Source organism: Epinephelus fuscoguttatus, linkage group LG4 (genome assembly GCF_011397635.1).
Source record: "Epinephelus fuscoguttatus linkage group LG4, E.fuscoguttatus.final_Chr_v1".
Taxonomy (NCBI): Eukaryota; Metazoa; Chordata; class Actinopteri; order Perciformes; family Serranidae; genus Epinephelus; species Epinephelus fuscoguttatus.
This window is the reverse complement of record NC_064755.1, coordinates 44,155,005-44,181,969: the sequence shown is the minus strand read 5'-3', so window position 1 is coordinate 44,181,969 and position 26,965 is coordinate 44,155,005. Positions and strand designations below refer to the sequence as shown.

Below are 26,965 nucleotides of genomic sequence, written 5' to 3'. Positions count from 1 at the left end.
GACAGCTACTTGACAGAGACAGTAAACCAGCTCGACCACGTGGACAAACACAAGTATGATGCTGAATATATCAAACTGTGTGGACCATGAACTAATGACTGAGGAAATTTCAGGATCCCGTGGCTGGACCAGTTGGGAACCACTTTCCAGGTGCTTCTGTCAAACTGAGACACCTTTATTGGCCAACACCTAAAAAACGTTCTACTGTTGTTTGAGTGTTGGCGAATGAATTCAATACACAATAATAATGTAGACAAGAACAATAAAGAACACTTATTTTAATGGAGGGGTGTATGTACTGCAGATTCTAGCAACTAGCTTGCTAAATTTATGAGAGACATAAAAACACAGTCACCCTATTAGAACGACTCGAATGGCTGTCCCAGTTTACCAGTAGCACTCTGTTCCACTTTAACAATTTGCAATGGGCAAACTGGGACAGTGTGAAAATCACATAAAAAAAAAGATTAATATGAGTATGATTTTTAAAAATTCAGATTCACTGTTACATCCCATAACAGAATATATGAAAATCCCAAACTATTCATCTTACTATATAATGACAAAAACTCTGTGTGTGTGTGTTCCACGTTTTTCTCCTCACTGACTTGGTCAATCCATGTGAAATTTGGCACAGTGGTAGAGGGTCATGGGAGGATGCCAATGAAGCAATATTACATCAATTGGCCAAAGGGGGGCGCTATAGCAACCGATTGAAATGTCAAACTTTGAATGGGCACCTCTCCTCATGAGGAACACATTTGCCTCAAGAACCCATAACTTCCGCTTATATAGATTTTCCACCATTTTGAATTTTTTGAAAAACACTTCAAATGGATCTCTTCCTAGGAAGTTTGAGCGATCTGCATGAAAGTGGGTGAACATAATCTAGGGAGCAATATCTAAAGTTCCCTCTTGGCAAAAGTTGGAAAACTTACTCAAACTGAGCTTCTATAAGGCAATGAATATTGCGGAGGGCGTGGCTCATCACATAAAGGTGTAGAACATCTCAAGGGTTTCACCCATCACCACGCAACTTTGTAGGCATATGACTACACATAATCTGAGAGACCCTCCATTATTGAGCCCATCAAACAAAATGGGGGCGCTAGAGAGCTCATTTCTTATCTAGGCCTAACCGCCATATGGATTTTTACTAAACTTGGTAGATATGTAGAACAGGACGCCTCAAGGTGACTGGAGAAATTTAACTCTAATTGGCAACTGGGTGGCGCTATAACAACAGAAAAATGCTTCAAAATGGCTAAAATGCGACCGATCGCTGTGGCTCCCCCTGTGGACCAATGTTGGTGTTGTTTCTAATGTTTGGTATGACTAAGTCATGGTATGGTATGCTGCTACAACAAGGGCTAGCCGCATCTTTCTCATGTGAACTACCAGTGCGCCCCACTTTTAAGTCAATACAACATATAAACACTTTAACTATCTGCCTTTCAACGTGCTACCTCAACTACTAATGTACAGTTTTAGCCCACTGACTATCCCACCATTGGCAATGGTACTACTGTACTGTCAATAAAACAATCGTACTATCAAATTCACAAACACTCTATCTGAATACATTGCTCTGGTTTCAGTTGACTATTTAATCTGCAATTTCCTAATATGTTTTACTCAAGAAGGCTGTCATTTTACTCTTTACTGCAGTTCACTGCAAGGTTGCTGAATGTGGTGGACCACACCCCTGGAAGTGATGTCATAGCCACAAAACACACACACACATATATATATATATATATATATGTATGTATATATATATATGTATATATTTTAATCAAATACTAGCTTATGATAAGCTCAGTGTTGAGCTCTAGCAACAGAAATATGAACATGTAAAGACAACAATGATGAAGCTTAACTGTCCCACTTTACCAGTATTCACCTCAAATAAAGAGCATTTCAATGTTGTAGTTCGTCACTGTGAAGACAATTTAATATACGTTGTGTACAAGTGGGTAAATTAGTCCTACAGTACTGCATCATATCACATAAACATATTATGTTTTTAAATGTAAAAAATTATGAACGTGCCAGTAAATGAAGTAAAAAGTAAAATGTATCCCTCTGAGATGTAGTGGAAGAATGAATGGAAGTACAAGTATGTCAGATACTTGGTAAATGTACTTAGTCACATCCCACCACTGTCAGACAAACAGCAGGACGATCAGATACTGTAGAAATAAAATAAAATACTGACAGAATAACTGTAGCTGTGCTCATTAGATGAAGTGTAATGAATGAGGTTTAAATGTAACAATATGCATCGGTTCCTTATGTAACTCCAAAGTGGCTACTGTGAATTAAAAATACAAATCTGTATAAAAATCATAAAAATAAAGTTATTGATTAGGTTCAGCCGGGTTGATTAAAAACAACAGCAGCTCAGTTTGAGTCCTCATCTTCATGTTTATATTCCAGCTGGTGTCGACGAGCGTCTCGACTCCGCTGGGTTTCATTAGAGGAAACGAGCCTCACACAGACCGCAGAATTAAAAACCACACAGTCCTTCATCCAATTAAAAAGCAGCTGAGCTGGAACTCAAACTGAATGCCGTCGATTTCAGCCACAGCAGGCAGCTGTTTTCAGAGAAAGAGCTCCAAAACCCCTGAGGAATACTGTATAAGATAATAAGGTACTTTTGTTTCAGTAGTCACTTGTTCGTAGACTTGTTTTTTATGTTCTGTAGTTGTTGAAGCTAATTAAGAAAAGAACATCTTCTTTTATTTAACATTTTCTTCAGTCAGCGAAAGTCTAAAAATGCATATCACTTAAAAAAAAATACAGTTTTTATAGTATAAAAATATATGAATAATAAATTTTGACAATAATGTCAGAGAGAACGTTATAATTCTAAGGTGACAACTGGCTTCTTTTTTCAGCACCTGAGGTTACCACTTGCTGGTAAATGCAGCGAAGTCTCTCTTTTCATGGCCTTATCCTGGCAGGTAAAAGAGGGATGTCTAACACAGCAACGAACAGTGAAGCGGAGCTACAGTCACAGCTCGACGAGGTCATTTTATTAGACTCCTGTCCTTGTCCTGGTATACAAGCACAGGAGGGGAATCTATTTACTGACTGAAGTACTGTATGTCCAACTTTGTTATGATAGGTGGAGATATGCCCCCATATGTGGGGGCGGAATGGCCGAGAAATACTTCACCCTTAAGGTCAAGTTAGAAGCAAAACATGTTTACTAAAATTGAGCAGCCCTAAATGGTCTCACTCTGGGGAGTGACCTTGCAAACACTGTAATGGGGAAACATTGTGGTGGGGAACACACGGAAAGTTAGGTTTGATGTTTATCTGAGGAGGAATATAAGAATGTTTGATGAACTGCTCTACAGGGCTTCCTCATTGTTGCAGTATGTGAAGTTTGTATTTGTGTCTCCAGTATAATCCCGTAAAGGCTGCAAGATTGATCCTTTGTCATGAGACTCGTTCTTCAACACAGACTGGAACCATGGTGGACAACTTTACAGCTCTGTACATTTGGTCCGTCCAAAAATCCAAAGCTCTGGATGTAGATTTCTCCATGTTGTTACCGGCGTCTTCTTCTCTTACACATTTAATGCTGTTGGACTTCCAGGTCAAAGCCTGGGGCAGAAACTGTGGAGCATGCTCAGAGCGCCTCGGCCAGTTTGGGTCTGATTGACTGTATACATGCAGGAGGAATTCAACTCCCAGTCTCCATGTTAGTCCGACTTTGAGAAATCCAATTTAGTACAATTTCATTCAGACAATCATGTGAACGTACTGATTGATGTCTCGCTTCATTTTTTGATTGTCTTGGACAGTGGTTTGCAGCTTGGCAGGCATCTTGCCTACGTGTCATACCCTCCATCTGCCCTCCACCTCCTGATGACACAGTCGAATCTAGTCACTTCAGAAACACTGATATGATACATATGAAAGGTACAAATACAACGCATCTGTGGTTTGCAGAAACGTACAAAGCCAACATCTTCTTCTGGCGGCTGCGCTGTGTGGATGTGTCCTCCTGAAGGCTCTCAGACTATGATTAAAAAACATGAAGCTCTGGAGAAGAGCTGAGACAATTCATTTCCGTCCCCTCCACTGAAAACTAGCTGTAATTGCATCCAGTTGAAGCCTCACAAGAAGAAGAAGTAGAAGTAGGAGAAGAAGAAGAAGAACCTCTGAGCTGTTCAGCCCCTGAATTATTCATGTCCATCCTGTCTGACTGCAGCTGGAATCCTAAAAAGAGTCTGCGGAGTCAGACAAGGACGAGCTGGATTACACTGAGAACCATACATCACTCTGAAAACAGCATCGACATTCAGGCTGGCCCTAAACGCTCCGCTCACAGCTGATTAAACATGGAGGTGAAAGTGTGTTTGCTGCAGTCAGAGCACACGTGAAATGTCTTTGTAGAAACAGTAGGTGCTGCTGTGATACACTGAGCTGAGGTCATCCTGAGGCCAAAGTGAACACTGAAAACAACATAAAAACTGTGACCTGCTTTCAGTTTTCAGTCTTGTTCTGGAGGACGTAACAGGAAGGAAGACCTTTGGCCCTCAGTATCCAACAAACCATCACATGGTGGTCACTTTTCCCCCGATGCTTTCAGGTGACACAGCGCGATGGAAAAATCACACCTAATCAGCAACAGCTTCATCTTTCATGTCCAGGCAGTCTGTCTTGACTTGAAATGTTGCCTTGTTATCATCATGTCTCAGTGTCAGAGGTGATCCAGTGATTGTTTCCACGGTTACGGAGCAGACACAGACTACGAGCAGGTAATACAGTACGACTTATCATGGTGCAGATTCAACAAAAACTAGAATTTACGGCCTCCCAGTTGTATGCAGCCCAGTGTCTCTGACAGTCTCCATCCATGTCAGTGAAAACATGGATGCTTCACACACAGAAGATCTATACAATCAGTTTCAAGATTAGAGTCACCAATTCAGTATCTGACCAAATGTCTCCCCTTCTGTTCCTGAGATATGATGCTGAATAATGGTCAGAAAAGTGTTTTATTCAGAACATTGTGATGTCATAGCGGAGCTGAAACTTTAACCATTTGTATATAAAATGTAATCGCTTCAATTTTTTTTATCTTGTTGAACATTTGTGTGATTGTTTTCTTAATTAGCGCATGAATTCTTGAGTTATGGCCAAAAACATGTTTTGTGATATCACACTGATCTTTGACGTTCGACTACCAAAATCTAATCAGTTCCTCGTTGAGTTCAAGTGAAGGTTTGTGGCAAATTCAAAGAAATTCCCTCAAGGCATTCTTAAGATATGGTGTTCATGAGAATGGGAAGTATGTACGGAGACAGACAACCCAATACTATAATACCTCAGGCCACTGCTATTGCCAGCACAGGGGCCTAAACAGGAAGACGGACTTATCAAACAGAGAGTCTAAATGACAGTCTGACACTTATCAATATCAGCAAAGTGTTTCAGAGATGGAGAGAAAATGATGCTCACAGTTTAACCTGCTAACCAACGCCGAAGGAAAGCTTAACGTTCATGCTAATGGAGCTAAATGTTAGCTGCAGCCTCAAATCACAGTGTGTCTGCAGAGTCCAAAAAATACATATAAAATCACATGGCAGCATCATACTTCTTGTTACATCAGCAAAATTGTGATGACTTCATGTTTCACTCCTGTTGCTCTCATAGCATCATTTTCAGCCGCAGCTGTTTTCAGAGAAAAAACACTAACAACGGTTGTGAGGTAATTTCTTTTAAGCAGTCTAACAGTTGCTTGTAGCTTTTTGTAGGTCCTGGGGATCTCGTGTGACTAAGAAATGACCCTGCTGTCAAATCTTTCATTTAAAATAACCAACACAGCCTTTGTAGTTCTCGACAGGGAAAGAGACAGAAATACAGTGCAGAGGAAACAGGAGAGATGCCTAACAGCACAAGACTGATGTTATCACATGACCTCTGTGTTTGGCCAAATATTGGAGGGAATTTGCTGTTAAAGTTTTACATGACAAATTATGGACATGGCAGATTTGCATGGGATTAAGATTACAGACGGCCTCTGCAATTATTCCAATTTACCAGACATTCCCAGGAAAAACTAGTCCTTTGCAAACTGTAGTTGGTAGTTTTTTTGTGTGTTTTTGCCTTTATTGAACAACAAATGTATTTTCTTTGTCAACAAAGACTTTAGAATTACCATAGCCTATCTTAGTTTAATGTTTCAGTGTCTTAAGGTGTTTTTTAAATTACAAGCATTACAAAAAATTGCTCGTGTCCCAATGTCTTGGAAGCTGACTAGCTAGCTAGCTAACGTTACATTGTTATGTTGTGTTCACACTAAATGTGATGCAAATCTTTACGTTGCCTTACTCATGCAAGTTTGAACGCTAAAATATTCTGTGTCGATGCTTCATACGCACGAATTGCTGAATCAATGAATGAACTTATACCAGTACGGTCTCTGCATCATACATCTCTGAAGAATCTCAATGCTGATTGGCTATTGCAACATGAATCAGTTGCTGAACTTCAGAGTTTGCAACTGACGCAAAAAAGAGTATGATGCAAAATTGCGCTACTCACTAAATTTGCGTATTTCGAGTCACTCGCATTATATCCATCGTGCTGCCCAGCAGGAATTTGCGTCTAACTGCATCTTACATTGACTTTAAATGTAATTCACTTTAGCAAACTGTTTTATTCCCGCCCGGTGTGAACACAACATTATTGCTGATTTGTGCATGACAGGCCCACATCTGACATATTCCCATGTCGCACTCCCCCTTCTAATATCAGTGTAGACTGGCAGGGTAGGAGCATGGGTTGCTAACGTTAGCCTACAGAGCACCGCTAGTGGTCTGGTACTGAAGCAGTGTCCTTTTTTATTTGATGACTTGTTTGATCGAGTGAAGTTTGAGTTGTGAACAAATCATAAGCCACCCAACAACTGTGAAAGGCTGCCTGCAGCCCACGCAAGAGAAATCACCACTGCAAGCATATTCGCAATGTCCATCAACACTTGTTGCACTTGTTTACAAAGTCCAGCATCGACAGCTACCGAGGACGTGTCTCGAAAGGTCGTCCCATTTCACAGGAAACCACTACCCTTTGTGACTCTGTTTTGAGGGGCAAGGCGGCACACGAAAATGAGGCGTAGGGGTAAAAGGGAGAGATAGTATTGAGCCAGAGTTTAAAAAAAAGCCCCAGGTTCAAGGCATTAAGAAGTATAAAAGTAAAAGTTTTCATTGTGTGGTAAAATATTGACCTAATAATAGGTCATAAACATAATATTGCATTATGTTGCATTTTGCTGCTGTAGATGTTTCAGGTTGTGCTCGTTTCACCTCTTTATATGAGAGAAAGAATTTAACAATACAGTATTTTCTTCAGAGATGAAGTGAAGTGAAAGTATAAAGTTGCATAAATTGAAAATAATCAAAGGACATTTACCTCAAATTTGTACTTAAGTAGAGCACTTGAGAAAATGTGCTGACATTCTTGAGTGAAGTAAAGTGAGAAGAAAGCAGAAAATGTAACCTTTGACTGTTCACAGGAAGGTTAGAGTCAAACTGAGAGTTTCTGTCTGAGCAGAAAACAAGCAGCTGAAATCTTTCTTGCTCTAAAAAAACATTTACAGGATATTCACTCTCTGAATTTGCATCACGCCGTGTTCACATTCAAAGTAAATAGTTGTCCTTCTCTCCAAGGAGAATTGGATTTCTGTCTGATTGAGCAGACTGTGATTTGTTCCTCTGTCTTTTTCTCTCCCGGTGTGATGGAAAATAAATTCAAAGTACCTCTGCAGGTTTCCGCCAGACAGGAGGCTTCAGCGCACAAACACACTCCAACATACAGAAACATGCAGACAGGTAAAGTCACACACTTTTTTCAAGGACGGTTATGCCGTTGGAAAAAAAATTCCAGGCGAGCTGATGCAGCGAGACACAAATGAGTTCTGCTTTCTGCTGCGACGACGCCTGATTACACCTTTGCAACAGCAAATTACACCCTCGCTCCGCGGGCTGTAATGATCATGTACGAATGTTGGAAATGAAATGTTCAGTGCTTTCAGATGAAAAGCTGAAAGAGATGAAGAGCAGTGTGCAGGTTTAACCTCTTCAACTCCCACCTGAAAGCACCAGCAGATCCATCGTCATCGACTTACATAGTTCAAACTGTTCTAGTAAAGAAGGTATCCAAAGATACCAATGTCAGAAAGAGTGGAAATCATGTTTTTATTAACTTTAAGGAACTTAAACCTGCAATAAATGATTTTTTTTTTTTTTTTTTTTTTTTGCAGAACTGAGCACCACATGGAGACATCACCTTCTTTCCCCACGCAGCAGTTACAGAGCAACATCATTCACCTTGAGTCTTGGCATTTTGGCCGTCACCATCTTGTTTTTTTGAAGCCAGAAGCGACTATATTTGAATGAGTGGTGGAGCTGTGAAGGAGCGAGGGGTGGATCTGACTGAGAACCCAAGGTCATCGACGTGGTAGAGACCTGTCCATCACAAGGTAGCAATGCCTTGAAGCGCACCCTTCTTTACCATGTATTTTAGTTTTAATAGGACCTTAATTTACAAATTGAAATCAGCACATTGACAAATATTTGAAAGTAGTGATTGAGACCATTAACTCATCAGGAAAATGTTTACTGAGGTAATAAATCAAGTGAGAAGTAGGTTCAGTTTCTCATTGCAACTTGTGGAGTCGCCCCCTGCTGGCCATTAGGAAGAATGCAGGTTTAAGGCACTTCCACATTATCTTTGTTTTTCAGACTCAGCGATATCCCCTCTGTTCATTGGCTAGTCTCAAACTGGTGCACAATTAGAGTACAGTGGCTTTTTACAGCTTCCTCCCTGACGACGACGGTCTGAGAGTCAACCAGAACAGTTAAGATGTGGGCCGCATAGATAACCAATGAGCTGAAACTCACTGTAAAGCTCTGTAGCATTGATACACATTTCTCCTTTAAACAGCTGATTTATTCAAGTTTCTTACCAAAAACTACATTTTACAGGATTACAGTGAACACATCATGAGAACATTATAATTAAACTTTGCCCAATACTAATTTTTATTGAACAGAGCTTGAATGCTGTTTGTTGTGGCCACCGACTGCTTAGAGGAGACGATAACTAGCTGCTAACAGCTAACAGCTAACATCTACCTTAACGAGCTCTCCTGCTGATTTCAGGTTCTTTCTCTCCACATCCACTCCTCTCAGTAGTGTAGTGGTAGCTGAGTCGTTTTGACATGATAACAATACAGCGTGTTTCGGGTTCACATGATGTCAGATAACTTGGTCCATCTCACCCACAGAGCAGGTAAAGTGTAACGAGTTGGGGAGGGTGGCAGCAGGAACCCAGACAAAATGGCCTCTCTATTAATTGTAGTCTTTGCTGTGTAGTTATGTTGTTGTGGCCCTGTGTCACATTTCAAAATAATAGCAGTAATAGTTTTAGTAAAAAATAGTAAAAGATAGACATTTAGATTTTTTTTTTTTTTTGGTGCCTTTAGCATTTGCTGATGCCACAGGCCGACACTGCCTGCAGGGCTCCAACTGTCTGACGTCAGGGGTCTTCAACAACTTGAACCTGATCAAACCTGCAAACTTCAAATACATAATAGTCTTTACTGTCAGGACTGAGGACAGAGACAGACTGAGTGCAGTAGTGTGCATTTGTATGTGTGTGTGTTTGAAAGAGGGACAGAGAGAGGAGAAGAGATGGTGGAAGGTGAACTACTGCACACAATGTTTCCGTGAGTTATTCATTTCTTACTCAGGACGCTGCTTTGTCACTTACTGACATTTGATATTTTGATATTTTCCTGGTAAGCTCACCCAAACCTGCCTCATCACCACCGCAATACTGAGCTGACAGATGGATTTATAATGTCTTTAGTACCTGCGGGTCAAACACACGTCCCTAATAACATTATTTCCATCTCAGTTCTTCTGGGGGTTGCTTCAATATGGGATATAACAAATACTAAATATCCTAAATAGCGTAAAGCATTTATTTCCTCCTTGTATTATCTGAATTCATTAATATTCTGCAGGCTGGATGGAAAGCTTTGGCGGGCCAGATGTGGCCCACCAGCTGACGATCCCTGCTCTATGTCTTCCTCCATTATAGACTCTTTAGATCTCTTTCTATAAACTCATGTGTGTTTACACAGTTCATCAACGCACATCTTTGTGTTTACCAAAGTTGCAGAAGCTCAAAAACTCAATTCGACAATTCTATTGAAATGAACTGATTTCAGGCCAAAGTTTAGTTCCACGTGCTGGAGGTGCTGCAGCAGCTCTTTGGAGCGTCAGTCTGACTCAGAGGGACAAAGTGATGTCTTCTCAGCTTGAATCATCGGCTCCAGATGAACAAACACAACATAAACTGCTCACAGATCAGACATTAAAAACAACTGGATGCCATCAGGTGATCTCAGACAATCAAACACTTCCTGTCTCCAGCTGTCCGCCGCACAGAAGCTGCTGCAGTTTAAAACCCTGTGCTCTGATTGGCTCCCGCTAAAGCCCTGGTGGCCCACTGGGATCAATTACAGGAAGAGGATCAGACAGCAGCACCTGTCACGCATCGCTTTCTTGTTTTGCCCCCAATGGGAGAGACTTTTTAATTCACAGCCAGGTGTTGAGACAAACAGGAAGTCACTGAAAACACAGCCGAGCAGTTTACTGAAATTCTCCAGGAAAGAACAAGTACCTCGAACTTTTTACTTCACCGCAGTGCTTAAATAAATGTGGTTACATTCCAGAAGAAGACAGTGTGTCAGACCGAATAACACACTGTTGGATAAAGATAATGATTTTGATGAAGATGTAAACACGAGCTGCGATAATAATAATTTAGTTTTTTAATCAAAGACACAAAGTGCAGTAAAATAAAAGCATGAAAACCAACCAATCAGTAGATGGCGTTAATATGAGAACATTAGTGTCTGCAGCTCGTTAAAAGGAGAAAAATTATGACAAAGAAATGAAATTAGACAACAGAAATGAGCCTCATGTTGTTGTTAGTTACACATCAGATTAAATCACATCACTGCTGCACAACTGCCTTCAGTTACCAGAGGTGTGTGTGTGTGTGTGTGTGTGTGTGTGTTATCTGCTGTTTCCATGATAAACACTGCAGCTGGGAGTAAACTGGAAAGCAGGCAGCCTTGTTTCCAACATAATTGCTTTATGATGAATTGCGGCTGGTGATGAGAAACAATGAGCTCCGTTACTATTTATTTCACTCCCAAAGCAAAAACAAGCCAGAAATCGTCTCATTAATATTCCAAAGCTGCAGCTTCTTAAAATATTAAATCGAGCTATAAAACTCATTTTTAATATTCTCGGAGATGTTTGAAAATCCTCCTGAGAAATTACCGTCCAGCCTGTGAAACACACAGGTGAATATTTGGGTGAAGAGACATCAGCCCCTCTCAGGTAACGCTAACAAAACTGTTTTATTTGTATCTGTCTCTGCTGTGAGAGCTGCTCCACCAGAGCCCTGTTCTTTATACGATAGTTATCCAGATTTGACATGAGTCTGGATTTTTTGGTCTTTTGAAGCTGCTTAAAATTAATCTGGAACTCCTTAAGCCCTTAAGACCAAACCTGCAAAGATGCAGCTTCTTGGCAGTTAGCTGGATCATGACCCAGACGTCCTCCTGTGAACCCCAAACATGACGTAACTTGCAAATACAAATGGCTCCCGTTCTTAGAATTATAATGTGAGAATGTAGATCAGGGTTGCAGCAATATACCGGTTTCAATTTATACCATGATATAAAAGTTGACGGTTGCTTTTCTAGGTGGGTAATACATGGTTTCGTAGGCCACCTCATCCGTTACACCATGGTCCTTCTAGTATGACGTTTGACTTCCTGGTTCTAAGTAAAACTACGTCTATGGGAGGTGCATGATTAAATTTTCATAACAAGGACTTACTTATCTAGATGGTAAAATATACAATAAAAGGAAGGTTTGTACACTGTTGAAATACTCAATGTAGGGGACAGCCCCCATGAGAAATTTGTGTCATAATTAGTGAAGTTAGTGTTTTGTGAGGTCACAGTGACCTTTGACCACCAAATTCAATATTTTTGCGACTTGCCAGATACACGTATACAGTTTCAAATTAGTTGCATGTAAACATGATTTCTGGGAGATGAGGTTTCCTTAAACATGGTAAATATTGTGGGATTTCGGTCCACATTTTAAATGCAATAATTTGGATGCAGACAGTGAGCTTTGGTGTGGGACAGACCAGTACCACTGTGTAAGGAGGTTTGGGATAAGAAAATGTTCTTACATGAGGCCTGATGGTAAGAAGTGTTGTGTCTGCCCATTGGTCCGACAGCCCATTGGTCCGACCATATTAAACCCATTGTTCTGAAGTCCTGTTGTTCCAAAATCATCATGATGCCCTGTGGTTAAGGTCTGGTTAGGTTTAGGCACAAAAACCACTTGGTTAGGGTTAGGGTTAGGACAAGATCATGGTGTGGGTTAAAATGAAAAAGAAAGTGACAAACACATAAGCTGTGAGCCTGCTCCGCCTCAAGCCTTTCCCAGCTGACCCAGAGCCGGTCGCGGTGCACCATCAAGGTAGAAATACGCCCGCCGGAAGTTGTTCAGCACCGCGGAGAGCTCCCCACACAACCCGAACCCCAGAGTGAATAACAGGAGGTTATGGTGTTTCACTTTCTCCTCTCTATGACACTTGCATCTCGACCAGTAGCCTACTTTTGTTGCGTTGCTGATCCTCTATGGTACACAAATACAGTATAGTCTAGTATAATCACATTATCGGAACAACGGGACGTCGGACTAATGAGAGGTCGGAACAATGCTATGGCACCGTGTCCTTAAGGAGGAAGGTGGGAGTCTTTCATCACACCATAAAGGATCCATACATAACAAAAAGCCTCTCCAGCAGGCTGTAGAAACATCAGACTGTGTGAAGGAGCACAATACAGGCTCATTATATATCACTAATTAAATCCTCTACACTTTCTGTACGTCCCTGTAAGCCTGTAAAACCTCCTCGGGGCTAATTGAACGTCATTTGTTCCTCTGATCCTGCTTTCTGAGCTTTAATGAATGCTCGCTCCTCTCCTCGTGTAAACACAGCAGAGTTTCGCGTCGGTCCGCCCACTCAGCGCTGCGTTTCTGTAATTTAATTTGCCTCACAGCGAGGCAATCAGATCCACTGTCCTTCATTAGCGAGAGGAGCTTGTTTGTGTGAAGCTCCCTTTTTAAAAAAGAAGAATTTCTCGAGCTGGAGGCGGCAGACGCAACAACGCGCCGCCATCTTTCAGCCGAATGAAGAGGAGAGATGAGAGAGTTGTTGTTGCATGTCAGAGACATTCATCAGCTGGAGCTCAGAGGATCAAACATCTTCTCCCAGCATCCTCAGCTTCGAGTTAGAGCGGAGATCTCGGGCCAGGGTGTCGAGAATATCACCATCATCATGCTGTTGTTTAGTTGATAAATTAGATTTAAAATGTTCTTCATACTGACAGTAAAATAAAGAATAATGATTTCATGATCATGATTTATTTACAATGATCTGATTCATACACATCTCTGATCCTCACTGTTAACCTGTGTAAATATTTGCCATTCTTTTAATTTTGGATTTAGTGACATCTTATATTTTATATTTGCACTCTTTCCTACTTTGTTCTCCGACTGCTGCACATCAGTTTCCCTTAGGATAAATAAAGTTCTCTCTTATCTTAAAACAGGGTTAAATGGAAGGGATTTATTCATGGCTGCATGCATGAACGCTCTGTGGATTAAGACATTTTTCCAAATACCTTTTGTGTCTGGTTTACAGAAGTATCAAAATGCACATTAAATTTACCCAAAGACAACCTGTACTCACTCCACAGTTTCAAGATTAGAGTCACCAATTCAGTATCTGACCAAATGTCTCTCCTTCTGTTCGGCCAGAAACGTGTTTTTGCAAGTTGATCTTTGACTTTGTAGCTATAAAAATGCAATCGCCAAAAAATTCCCCATAGGTGTGTTCACAAGAATGAGATAGATGCAGAATCACAGTGACCTTGCCTTTAACCACCAAAAACTAATCAGTTCATCGTTGAGTCCACGTGAGCGTTTGTGCCAAACTGAAAAAATGCCCTCAAAGTATTCTTGAGATATCACGTTCACAAGAATGAGACAGATGGGTTGACATAGACTTGACCTTTGATAGATGACCACATAAATCTAATCGTTTCATCCCTGAGTTCAAGTAAATGTTTGTGCCAAATTTAAAGAAATTCCTTTAACCTGTTCTTGAGATATTGCATTGACATGGATACAAGGTCACAGCGACCCTAACCACCAAAATCTAATCAGTTTATCCACAAGTCCAGGTGGACATTTATGCCAAAGTTAAGGAAATTTTCTTGAGGCATTCTTGAGATATCGTGCTCACAAGGATGGGACGTACGTATGTACGGACAACCCGAAATCCCACTGCCTCTGGTCATGACTATTGGTGGTGCGGAGGCATAAAAAGAGCAAAATTATGTCAGCTTCCACATTTTGATCATGTGAGATTAATATACGTAATAAAATTTTTTCAGCATTTGACCAACAAAATCTAAAGAGTTCATCACTGTGTCCAAGGGAATGTTTGTGCCATATTTGAAGAAATTCCCTAAAGAGGTTCCTGAGACATAGCATTCATGAGAATGGTCTTGATGGACTAAATCATAATGCCTCCAGCTACAGCTATCATTGCCACAGAGGCATAAGACCACCATTAAAAACAAAAAGATTAAAAATTGAAAATCAAATAATTACATTTTGCAGTCTGGGGCCCAAAAACAGACAAAATCCCTCAACATGTGTCTGACTTCAGATGTCCTGACGTGCTCCAGCAGTGTCTCAGTCCCCAGGAGGCTGAGAGGCGACGCTCCAACGATCCGACTCTGAATTTCATGACGGCGAGCGGCTCCTCGCTCTGCTGTCCATCTTTAAAACAACAAGTATCCACTGGAGGAGAAGCTCTTCAGACGGGGCAGAGAAAGGAGGGAGGATTGTGAAAGTCAGTAGCGGTTTGACAGAGTTCATTATTCAGAGAGCGTACAGACTCGACTCAAACTGACCAACCAGAACGCAGGAAAAGAAAGTGTGAGTGGCAGGGCTTGGTGTGTTGATGCAGGACGTCAGCTTTCAGAGAAAACCCTCAGCTCTGACATGCAGACGGCAGAAGCCTAATTTCTTAAACATCATGTGAACTGAGACCTGGTTTCTGTAATCTGAGTCGAGGAATGAAACTTCATTTCTCCAGGAGACAGCTGATGTCTCGGCCATGAATAACTTACAATACTGGGGTTGCAATAAGCTTTTTAAATATGAGCATGTGCAGGACACAAACTGCAGACAGGAAACGTGCCGCCGCTGCTACTACACCTTTGAATCTTTGGCTGAACCTAGTTGGGCCTGACCCAAAAACATACAAACCATATACTGTGTGTAATGTCATGCATAATGTTTGGTCTGCGTTGCCACCACCCAGTCTGACTCCTGCCTCTTATTAAGGATGAGAAATGTTATACAATCTCTATTTAATATATTTTGGGCTGTGCTGAACATTTGGTAGGAGAAGGCGCATGTCAGAGATCGTGTCACATATTTCTGTCATCGCACTGAGAAGACTTCAGTTGACCTTAGCTTGTAAGAAATGTTTTAAAGGTATACTTACCTGCAAAATGGCCATTTCTATATTAATTACTCACCATGTTACCTTGAATACATGCATGCCTCCACTGTGAACCAAAAATTAAAAAACACCATGAATTAAAATAACTGGGGTCCACATATAACAACAGCAAACCTACACCGATCAGCCAAGACAACCCGATCTCACTCTGAAGTCGTCAAAATCAGGGGCTTGGTGACTTCCTGCGTCAGACACGGACGAAATAAGTAAGTGGTAAATGGACTGCACTTTTCTTGTGTTCCAAACACTCAAAGCACTTTTACACTACATGTCACATTCCCATTCACACACACAGTCTAACACTGGTGGCCAAAGCTACTATACAAGGTACCATACAAGCAATTTGGGGTTCAGTATCTAGCCCAAGGATTTTTTGACATGCGGACTGGAGGAGCCAGGGATCGAATCCCTGATCTTCTGATCTGAGCCACAACCATCCTTCCATGTTGGCATGATACATGCCTGATGCCCATTATTGTTTAAGGGTGCGCGACATAGCACGGATGCCGCAGGACAACAACGACAGTTAAGGTGGAAGTCCAAGTAGGATGGGTGGGTCTGATAACCACCGACTTTGACCCGGGAGGCTGGTGTTCACTTTGTGTAAGATTGTAAAGCCAAACCCTGTTCTTTTTTCCTGAATCCAACCACTTGTGTGTGTTGGCTAAAAGTAACCTCGTGTGTTTGATGTTGAAGGACAAAAACCATCAATTTGCAGTGTTGTGCGTTTACTTTGTAAGAGACTGTATGCAAACATTTCCTGTGAAAACAGAAGTGTATTTTGAAAACTGACAATGCATGTAACAGGCTGAAATTGACATGGTGTCCCAGAACGTCAACGACCAACGCACTTAGGGTACCTTGCACTTTGTATCTCAACATGAAAAGTCCACGACCAAACGTCTGAATGTGATGGCCAAAACCATATACTGCATAAATAATGCATGGAGCTACCCTGAAGTCCCCCATCAGTTTGTGTACTGTCGTTCCAAAGCCTCAAATTCTGAATTTTGGCTGTCGCCATCCTGTTTTTTTCAGAGCCAGAAGTGTTTGGACGAGAGGGTGGAACTACGGAGGAGCGAGGGGCAGATCTGACTCGCAGATTGTGGTGACATCTCGCAGACAGTCCCATAAATATGTTTAACTTTGGACCTTAATAAAATGTAAATGGATGAGTTGTTCCAGGTTGTGAGTAAAAAAAAGCAATAAGAAAAGCTGAGGGAAAGAACTGATGTGTTTGACTGACTCTACGTTGACTGCAGTTATTATATCTGATTGATGTTACTGTTTTATTGCTGTAAGCAGGGTTCAAACTATGTGGGAGCCAGTGGGAGCTGAGCCCCCATAAAGAGGGCATTAGCTCCCATGAAAGCTGTAAAACCATACATCTGTGGGGGTCTCTAACAAAACATTAACAACCACTATTTTATCACAAATTATTCATTTTTCAGTGTAATGAGTATTATTTATGTTAGTGAGACAAAATGAATGACAGGCCTTTGGCTGCAATTACGGCGCCAAGACACCATGGGGCGCTGTAGGCCTATATTGTTTTATGTGCTGTAGATGTGGTGAAATAGAACTCGGGTAGCTGACATCATGCAATCCCAGCATGCAACAGTCAAAAATCAAAACACAGCCATATTGGCAGGAAAGCGCGCTGTTCAACTGACTGTTTAACTGACAGCTAACTCGTCTCTTCTTCGGGCTGTATTCATATAAAAGTGAACATGGTGGGCAGCTGTTGTGCCCTTGGGTGTCAGAACAGTCGATACGTGAAGGGGAGGGTGTTTTATTGAATCCCAAAACAACCCGAAAGACGGCGGAGGTGGATTACTGCCATAAAACGTGCACGAAGCGAGCAGAAGAAAACGGAGCCCACAGGCAACGGATTCCACTTGTGTAGTGATCACTTCATATCAGGTACAGAATCCGACGCTCACTAACTTTAATGTTTATTTTACATGCTTTTATTGCGATTTCTAACCGTTTCATTTTTATAAAAGGCAAGTTTGACCTTTTGAGCTAGTAAAAGGATGTTGCTCACTCAATGAGCAACGCAAAACAAACGTAGGATAAGAAAATTACTTGCATTATTGTATTACCGGTATATGTTGAGATTGTGTCCATTGTATTGGATTGTATCCATTTGTACCCCTCCAGGCTCTTATTGGCTTTCAGGGAATCTGCGGATTAGGACGAGGGAGAGTTGATCAAGTAGTTGTAGATGCCTGGATACTACAATATTGGAAAACTGTCCGCTCTGGCTGTGTCAGTACTACTGAAAAGCACCCCAGGGGCATTGTAAAGGTCAGCTATGATTAATCGGTCAAGTTTGCGATATATCACACCATTTCCGGGGCTTTAATGTGCGAAGTGAACTCTGACGAGCTGAAATCAGCACTGGCGCCATTCATTTTCACTCAAGGACTGCCAACATGGTGGTGTAAACAAACTGAGTCACGTGACGCCTGGAGCTCTATACGGCTGGGCTGAGTCCCATTGCTGTGTGGGCATGAATTAAGTTATTTTGCACTGTTATTTTGGAGACCCCCACGAAGCTCAGATTATTGTTCGAACCCTGGCTCTAAGATTCTGCATAATTGAAAGAAACTCATCTGTAGTTAAAGTTTCCTGTGCTCATTAGAATTGACTGAAGGGTTTCTTAAATAATCACGTAGCCTCTCCTCAGTGATGTAAAGTTACAGATTGTGTACAGCTACATCAGGTCTATAGACGAAGATATACTTGCAGCTTAAATAATTTCAGCAACTACAACAACTGTTACTTTTAAAAGTTAACTAAAGTGTTCTCATCCAGTATTTTTAGTGAGAAGGCAGTGGGGGGACTTTAGGAAGAAGACAGTTCATAGCTGGATCAATCACCTTTGCAGCAGTCTGTATTGATCAGAAACTTGCACTGTCAGAGAAGAGGCAGGCCAATCTTGTCCACTTTAAAGTGAAGGCTGGTCTGGACTCTTGTAAACTTTGCCCCCTTTGGAACTGTTGTGGGCACTTTGACATTGGCTTCATTTTTCACCCTCAGAGAATGCCGCCTGGCCAAAACCACTGACGGGTGAAGTGAATAACACTGATCATCTGTTACAGTGCAATGTTCTGCTGGGAAACCTTCAAAACCTTGACTCGCTCCACCCACCCAAAACGCCACTACAGACAAGTGCACCATGCCATGACAAATGCTCAGGATTTTGACAGAGAAGAAGGCGTCGACCGGGCCTCCAAATTCCCCAAGTCCCAACCTGATTGAGCACCTGTGGGATGTGCTGGTTCCCCACCTCTCAACCCACAGGACTCAAAGGATGCAACGCTGTGGTGTCAGACACCACAAGACAGCCCCAGAAGTCCTGTGTCCACGCCTTGACAGGTCAGAGATGACATCAGAGATGCGTTAGTGCCGCAGAAGTCCTGCGAGTATACTCACAGGCGCTTGACTGTCCACACAGGCAGCGCATTTCTCCTGCACTCTCCGCGCTGGTTAAACATCGACTCCACTTGTCTGTTCCCATCAGTACTCGTTTTTTCACATCAACAGGTCATTTTAAACATTGGTAAGTCCATATTTTAATCGTTTTTTATAACGTAATAAGTTAATGACAGTTTGTCATTGCATGTCCATGTATTGAGCATGTTGGATAAACACTGAATGAAGTCCTCCCACAGTCCAAAGACATGCAGGTTAATTGGTGACTCTAAATTGTCCGTAGGTGTGAATGTGAGTGTGAATGGTTGTCTGTCTCTATGTGTCAGCCCTGTGATAGTCTGGCGACCTGTCCAGGGTGAACCCTGCCTCTCGCCCGATGTCAGCTGGGATAGGCTCCAGCTCCCCCGCGACCCTCAAGAGGATGAAGCGGTTAGAAGATGAATGAATGAATGAATGATTAGGGTATTGAAAAATGTGTTCGGTCATGCACTGTTGTGTTATTTTAAATTATAAACACGGTATTTTCTCCTCACGTTCCTCAGTGCACGCTGTTGTTATTTTATTTTCAAAATTGGCCGGATTCTCTCGTCTTTTCTGTGTCCGACTTCCTGTTTGGTACGATCCGCTCGATCCAGCTTGACAGAAGCGCTCGCGGCTTGCGAAAAATAAACCAGACGCCGAACTGAAGCGCTGCGGTGTGTGGATATCTATTCATCTTTTCGTTCATGTCCTCATTAATGCACACTTTATAACTTGCTTGTTGGATTTATTAAACAAACGAATGAAAGCTAAATGTCTTTGAATATCTTTATTATCATTTAAAAAACGAAAATTAAAATGACCGGTAAAAATAGATTATGACCGGATTTTTATGACCCTGTCGGTCAAAATGACCGGCGACGAAAAAGTCTAGCGCAACGTCTGGAGTCAACCACACACACACCCCAGATAGAAAAGATTACACTCACCCACGGGAGTCCAGGTACATTTCTCACATCTAATGCAACACATAGGGACTAAGGCACTAAGTTATGGGATGCCTAGCCTTAGTTTCTGAGCTGTATGTTCTGGCTGATCGACTTATTTCAAAGCATCTGTTTTCAGCCTCTCACACAATTCGTGCAGTGCAACCCAAGTCTCATGATCAGTGTTTCCCAAACACATGCATTTTTGCTAAAACGTTACAACATAAAACACTTATGAGTAGTTCGCCCTGAGCACTTGTGTGCATGTGTTTGGGAAGTACTGAGCGTATGACTGCATAAATAAGACTTGGGTCAAACTGCACGAGTTGTGTCAGAATTTGTAGACAGATGATTTGGTATAGTTTTGCTGTTGTTAAACACCATCCCTGTTTATCTCAATTCATGAAGAATGTTGTCCTTTTTGGATCATTCGTTCACCGTGGAGGCATGCAGGAAAAAAACATTTTCTTTACGAATTCAAGGGAACTGATAGTTGATATAAAAATGGTTATTTTGAGAGACAAGTATTCCTTTAAGCCACCACAGCACAGTTTACAGGTGCTGATCAGAACGCAGGTGAACAGACGCTGCTGCAGAACCACAGTAAACTAGAAAGTCTCACAACTGAAGCCATCAGAGGGTTTTTCAATAGACAGTAATGAAACATAATCAGATAATCAGCCTCATCAAGATTACCAGCCTCCAACGGAGAATAACAGAGGACTGAAAGAAGATGAAGCGCCGTGTTTTAAAAATCACCAAGAGTTGAATGAGGTTTGGTTGGTGTGATGATGGTATCTGCTGCATGAGGAGGCTTTTGAAACTACTCCAGTTAATCAGCCGCTGTGAAGAGTGACAGACGGAGAGGAGAGTGCTCATGGGTAGCAATTATTCAATCAACACACACACACACACACACGCACCGGCTGTGATTTTAATAAGGGACAGCAGCGTCCTCGTTAGATGTTATTATGTTATTAGAAGCTGATGTTTAAAATTAGACCTTTGATTGAAATTAAACACACAGAGGCAGTGAAAGACTCTCACTCTAAAGAACATTTCCAGATTTATTCTACATTTATAACATTTTCCTTTAATAACATTTCTGACTGTGTGTGAACGACAGAAACAAAGCGTGTGTCCTTTACAGCCTCTGGTGTAACAAAGAGTCACAGTACAGAGGAAATGAATCTATGTGTGTCCGTGGCAGCGATGTGGACAGGTGGATGATAAAAATAAAATCCAACAGTGTGTATCTGCACACCTGCCGTCTTCACAATGATGCCGCACCAATTTTAATCTGCCTTAAAGTCTTTAATTCTGTCCAATATAACCAGTGTGTTTGTTTCTGAAATGCTAAGACTGTTTTTTTTTGTCCAGTTTCTCTGGTTTTCCTCTAAAAAGGTCTGTATGAAACAGTGGTGGAAGAAGTATTCACATACTGAAGTAAGAGTAGCTGATCCAGGAGAGAGATTATTTAGCTTCAGAAGGAAGAGCAGTATTTTCCAGAGCTCTAAAAGTCCTTTCTCACTGAGGGTGAATATCCGCGTGGATTATTCTCGCGAAAAAATATAAAAGCTGATTTCATGGGTTCTTATGGAAGTTTGCACACCGGTGCGGAACTTTCGTGCGGTGAAAAAGTTTCCGCCCAGACTTTGACCCCTGCGGAATTCGCCGGCGGAACTACACAGCTGGGCCAATGAAATTGTTTGTTTATAGTGACGTCGCGCAGACCCAGAAGAGTCCAAAATCCAGTCAGGCAGGACAGTATGAGAGAAAGGTTGATAAACCTCGTTTCACCCCGTCCTTTTTGATAAAAAACGGGATGATTTTATGAACAGTGAATTAAAGGACAACGTCTGGCAGTCCATTGTCCAGCTTGGTGGCTTCAGTGAGAGTGGTAAGTGCTAAAGAAAGTTGATGTTGACGCTTGTTAAATGTTAGCTTGCTAGCTCGCTGCTGCTGCTGCGACTCTCGTCCATGTTCACCCACACCCGTTCACACTGCGCTGACTTGGAACACAACAACAATGCGAAATTCCGCACCGTGCCCGTACCATGCCTGTGTGCGTGGAAAAGCGCTGCGCGAATATTCCGCAAATCCGTCCCGAATTTCCGCATCGCGGCAGTGAGAATGAACCTTAAGACAGTCAGATTTCAGACTTTATAAAGACTTCTTAACTTTAAGACCAATTTTACAACAACCAAAATAGAAGAAAAATAAATAAAATTTATAATTAGTTATTTATAAAATTCTGTCCAAACCAGTGTTAATTTCATTGGTGAAAACTATGACAAGTTAAAAAAACGTGGACTATCGGACATTGAAAGCTGAGAACGGCCGTGTTTTTATTGTGAGTGACAGGCTGGTAAACGCCAGCAAATACTCTGCACCAGGATGTTTCAGTAGCCAGCAAAAACACTCACACCAGAGCCGTTGGTGCGAGCTGTGAGCTGGATTCAACAGTAAATAATCAGCTATCAGTTATTGTGAAATTTTAAGTTAATTTTTTTTTAAGACTGATTTAAGACATTTTAATACTGATTAAGGCCTAATAATATCTTAGATTAAAGTGTGAATATTTATATTTAATATCAAGTTTATTAATAAAACTTAAAAGAGGTGGGACTTCACAAAAATTTACTTCCTTTTACTTTTTATATTTATATGTCTGCTGGATATTCTGATTTTTTTTACTTATACATTGAATTTTTCTTTATTTTGCATGTTTGGAATAAAATCTAAAACAAATCTAAATCAACACCTAGATTAGTGAATTCAGTGCCATCTTGTACTTTTTAAGAAACTGCAGGAATCCTGAGGAGAATTTTCTGAACTCATAAAGAAACACTTCATCCTTCAGTTTATCACAAACAAACAAACGGTCTGGTTCTCACCGTGGTGGTCTTGACTCGGCCTCCTGGTTGCGTGCAGGTCCAGCCCGACTGATTGACCAGGAGATCACATCCTTCATCGTCCAAACACGGAGACATCTCACACCACTGTCGAGCCCACACGATACGAACTGAGGAGGAGGAAGAGGAGAAACAGGTGAGTTTATTTCTTCTTCATTTTTACTTTGAGGTTTTATTAGTTTACATCGCTCACTACCCTGAAAGTAACTTCAACTGTTATCTAGATCATCATTTGCTGTTTTATTATTTCACAACTATGCAACACTTCTTCCCCTGCACTTCTGTTTTTATGAGTATTCTCAGTGCACTTTATTTCACTTTAATGTCCTGTCCACGCTGAATGTCTTGTTTGCTATATGTTCTTTACTGATTCATGAGTAACGACATTTCGTTCACTGGATGCTGCTGAATATAGAGAATAACAATAAATTGGAATGTAAAAAATGAACATCACGAATCAGAATATAAATCAGAAACTGTTTGTCTCCAAGACTTACAGCATATGTTAAATAATAATGTTGAATCATGTTTCTAAAACTTTTTTGAAACAGAGGACGTCACCAGTTCCAAACAACTGCATTCGCTCTTCGCAAAACTTGGGTCATAAATCAATGACCGTTTGTACAAACATCACCAAACTCAGTGGATATTTTCAACAAAGCCATTGAAGCGTCACCCCAAAAGCTTTCTGCCATTGACCAATAAAAAGCGACAGTGCTGCAAAGGAAAGGCTCAGCCAGCACAGACTGGATGTAAATGAATGTGCATCTGCCTGATCATCATAAAACCTGTTGGGTATTTTTAATGCCGGTGTCAGAAACTGTCGAAGGTCTTGATTCTACCCAGCTTTAAAGGTCCGTGCTGGATTGAACGCCGGAATTGCAACTTGCAGATATATTCATTTTGTTATCATAATATTTACTCGGGCTGCCCCAGCTAAGAATTCTCCTAGTCGACCAATAGTTCTCACAAACTCACAAATCAAAGAAGCAAACTGAACTCAGTCCAACATCAGAGGACTGGTTCTGTTTACTGTACACACCTCCTCTTCATCACACTCAGCTATTTATAAAGAAATAGGACATTCTCACAGCCACATTTGCATATTGTGGCTCCCTGATTGGCCCACAGAGAGAGGGGGGGATGAAGAGGATGAAGATGAGGAGGAGTGTGTTGAGGAGTTTAATTGAGGAGGAAACAGTGAACGAGAAATAAACAGAATCACAGGACGTTCAGTGGCGTCAAGCTCCAAAAACACATCCTACATGTCCCATAATGCAACTTGATATCTTCTCTTCATCAGACGATCATGAGTTTATCGTGCACGTCGTAACTCTACGACACAGAATAAAATAAAAAAAAGACGCTGTTAATTTATTCGTCAGGATATGGAACGGACATCTGTCAGCAATTAACAGTGTGTGCATCTCATTAAAGATGGCCGCTGGTCCCAGAGGGAGAAAAAAAACACACACGGGGGGAAGAGAAAGTGATGTTCCTCATTACGGAGAGGAAACACACGAGACGAGGAGGAAGCTTCAAACAACAGCATGAATCACAGAAGCATTACCTGTAACTAATGCATGTGATTAATGAAGGTATGAAGGTCAGTCTTCTCATGAGATTATCATGACTGACGTTATATATCAGACATATACGGCTCAGACTGAGGCTCAGTAACTCATAATAATGAGCTTGCTTTAGCCGGCCTGACACCAAACAAGTTTTCAAGCGGTTTTACAGGAGCAGACAAGTTTTATATGCCAGAATAAACTCATGAAGGTGTTGCTAACATTGTGGCGCGCTCTGTGATCTGGATGACTTGGTGTGAGGCGGTCAGAAACTCAGTCCAAACTGTCTTAAGTCAGCTTTTTCTCGTCTTGATGTTCTGATGAAATCAATCATGTTAATGTTCCCGAAACATTTTGGCTCATGCAAATACTGAAGTTTAATGTTATAAACACTGTCGACAGCCAACAGCTGCGCTCTGTCCAGCACCGAACAGGAAGCAGCAAACCGAGTGGACAGTAGACACGGAGGGGACTCCAGGGAGGAGCAAGAACATGAATGAGTCTTGCTTCTCTTGTTCTGTGGAAAATCAGGAGAACCTGATTTTCCACAGAACAAGAGACTCCACCACAGTTGTGGAGTGATTAACTTGGTGTGTATCTGATTCACCAACCAACACTTATCTTAGTGTGAAATCTTAGCTTTTGAAACACTTGGTCTCTCACTCCCACCTCCTCTGTCCACTAACACACCACAGCCTACCAGCAGACTTTGAGGTGACAAAATCCTAAATGTAAAGGTTGTGTGCAAATACAGTTTATTTTTACATACATGTATTACAGGCACACTATCAGTACATGCTAAACTGTGCAGCATCTTCACTGAAATCGTTCAATAATGTGAAATCAGCCATTCTGTTTAATTTTTTTGACAGCCGTGCCATCATGTTTTTGGGTTGTCTGTCCGTACATTTGTTTCTTGTGAACACGATATCTCAAAAAATCTGCACTAACCTTCACTGTGACTCAACGATGAACTGATTCCTGGTCATAGGTCAAAGGTCAAAGTTTATGTGAACTCATCTGTCTCATTTTTGTGAACGTGACATCTCAAGAACACCTTAAGGGAATTTTTCTTCACATTTGGTGGTCAAGGTCGCTGTGACCTTGCATCCATGTCATTCTCATGAATGCAATATCTCAAGAACAGGTTGAGGGAACTTGGCACAAACATTTACCTGAACTCAAAGATGAACTGATTAGATTTAGATGGTCATAAGTCAAAGGTCAAGTCTACGTCATCTCATCTGTCTCATTCTTGTGAATGTGATACATCAACAACACTTTGAGGGAATTTCTTCAAATTTGGCACAAACGTCCAATTGGACTGAAACATAAACTTATAAGGATTTTGTGGTCAAAGGTCAAAGATCTCTGTGGCCTCACAAAACATGTGTTTGGCTGTAACTCAAGAATTCGTCCACTAATTATAACGAAATTTGGGCTTGACCAGGGGACTTCACTTGAAGCTCACTGGCTGTTGAAACAGGTGACGTGCTTTAAAACCAGCCGCCGGCGATTTTCTCTGCAACGTTCTAAAATGGTTTCATCTTGTGGCCAATCTTTCGTCTGAACTGGGCTTAATGTTTGTGATTTTAGTGTGTGTATAAGGTCTGCTGTTATGTTTTATTGTTTGTTTCTTTTTAGGCTTTTTTATGGTCTTATACTTTACCTACTTACTTATGTAACATTTGTCTCCAACTACTAGCCTGGCTTACAATTTGAGTTGTTTTTCTGTTCCAACGTAGACAGAGATGTTTTCTAAAATGAAGGCTGTGTGGACAGATTTGTATTCAGACGAAGGGGGAAATATCTAATATCAAAATATCCTTATACAGTACGTGTAGACAGGGCCTTAAAAATGTTCATAACACTTCATAACACAGGATGACATGATTTAATATAACTTGAATAAAATAAATGTGTTTGCCCAAAGTACCCACAGCAGGCAACACACACACACACACACACACACACACACACACACACATACAGTGTAAAGTCAGTCAGTGTCTGTCAGCTCCAGCTGATCCTGTGTCTCGCCTCTCTCTTTCATTTGAAAATGAATTCTTCACTCGGAGGGATTTCCTGCTGTTTGGGCGACTCTTTACTGACCCAATCATTCGCTGCGTTTCAGCCGGCACTAAATTACACTCTGTGAGCCTGGGGAAAGATGAAGAAAATGAGAGTCTGTACAGGCCTGTAATACATAACCAGGTAATCAGTTCTCCCTTCGGAGCAGCAGAGCAGTGGTGTGATTGTGATAGCCTGTTAGCCCCCAATTATCAAACCAATTTCCTATTGAACAGCAGCGGCTCCTCTCAGCCATGATGCTTAATTAAATCCT

The 26,965-nt window shown here is 41.3% G+C and overlaps 5 protein-coding genes across 15 annotated transcripts in view; 2 read left to right on the top strand and 3 right to left on the bottom strand.

The window, feature by feature from the left end:
* The window catches only part of LOC125887009 (E3 ubiquitin-protein ligase TRIM21-like), a 403,613-nt gene that overhangs the window by 174,177 nt on the left and 202,471 nt on the right, over positions 1–26,965 (bottom strand). The window lies entirely within an intron of this gene.
* LOC125887010 (E3 ubiquitin-protein ligase TRIM21-like) overlaps positions 1–26,965 on the bottom strand; it is a 400,559-nt gene that overhangs the window by 190,012 nt on the left and 183,582 nt on the right. The gene's annotated exons all lie outside the window — the stretch shown is intronic.
* LOC125887032 (chemokine-like protein TAFA-5) overlaps positions 1–26,965 on the bottom strand; it is a 93,556-nt gene that overhangs the window by 3,398 nt on the left and 63,193 nt on the right. For both annotated transcript variants that reach the window (XM_049573511.1, XM_049573512.1), the window contains one exon: positions 23,033–23,160. In XM_049573511.1, coding sequence (XP_049429468.1) covers positions 23,033–23,160 — 128 coding nt within the window. The remainder of the gene's footprint in view (positions 1–23,032; positions 23,161–26,965) is intronic.
* The window catches only part of LOC125887021 (E3 ubiquitin-protein ligase TRIM21-like), a 156,041-nt gene that overhangs the window by 85,115 nt on the left and 43,961 nt on the right, over positions 1–26,965 (top strand). The window lies entirely within an intron of this gene.
* The window catches only part of LOC125887007 (E3 ubiquitin-protein ligase TRIM21-like), a 144,184-nt gene that overhangs the window by 85,118 nt on the left and 32,101 nt on the right, over positions 1–26,965 (top strand). The gene's annotated exons all lie outside the window — the stretch shown is intronic.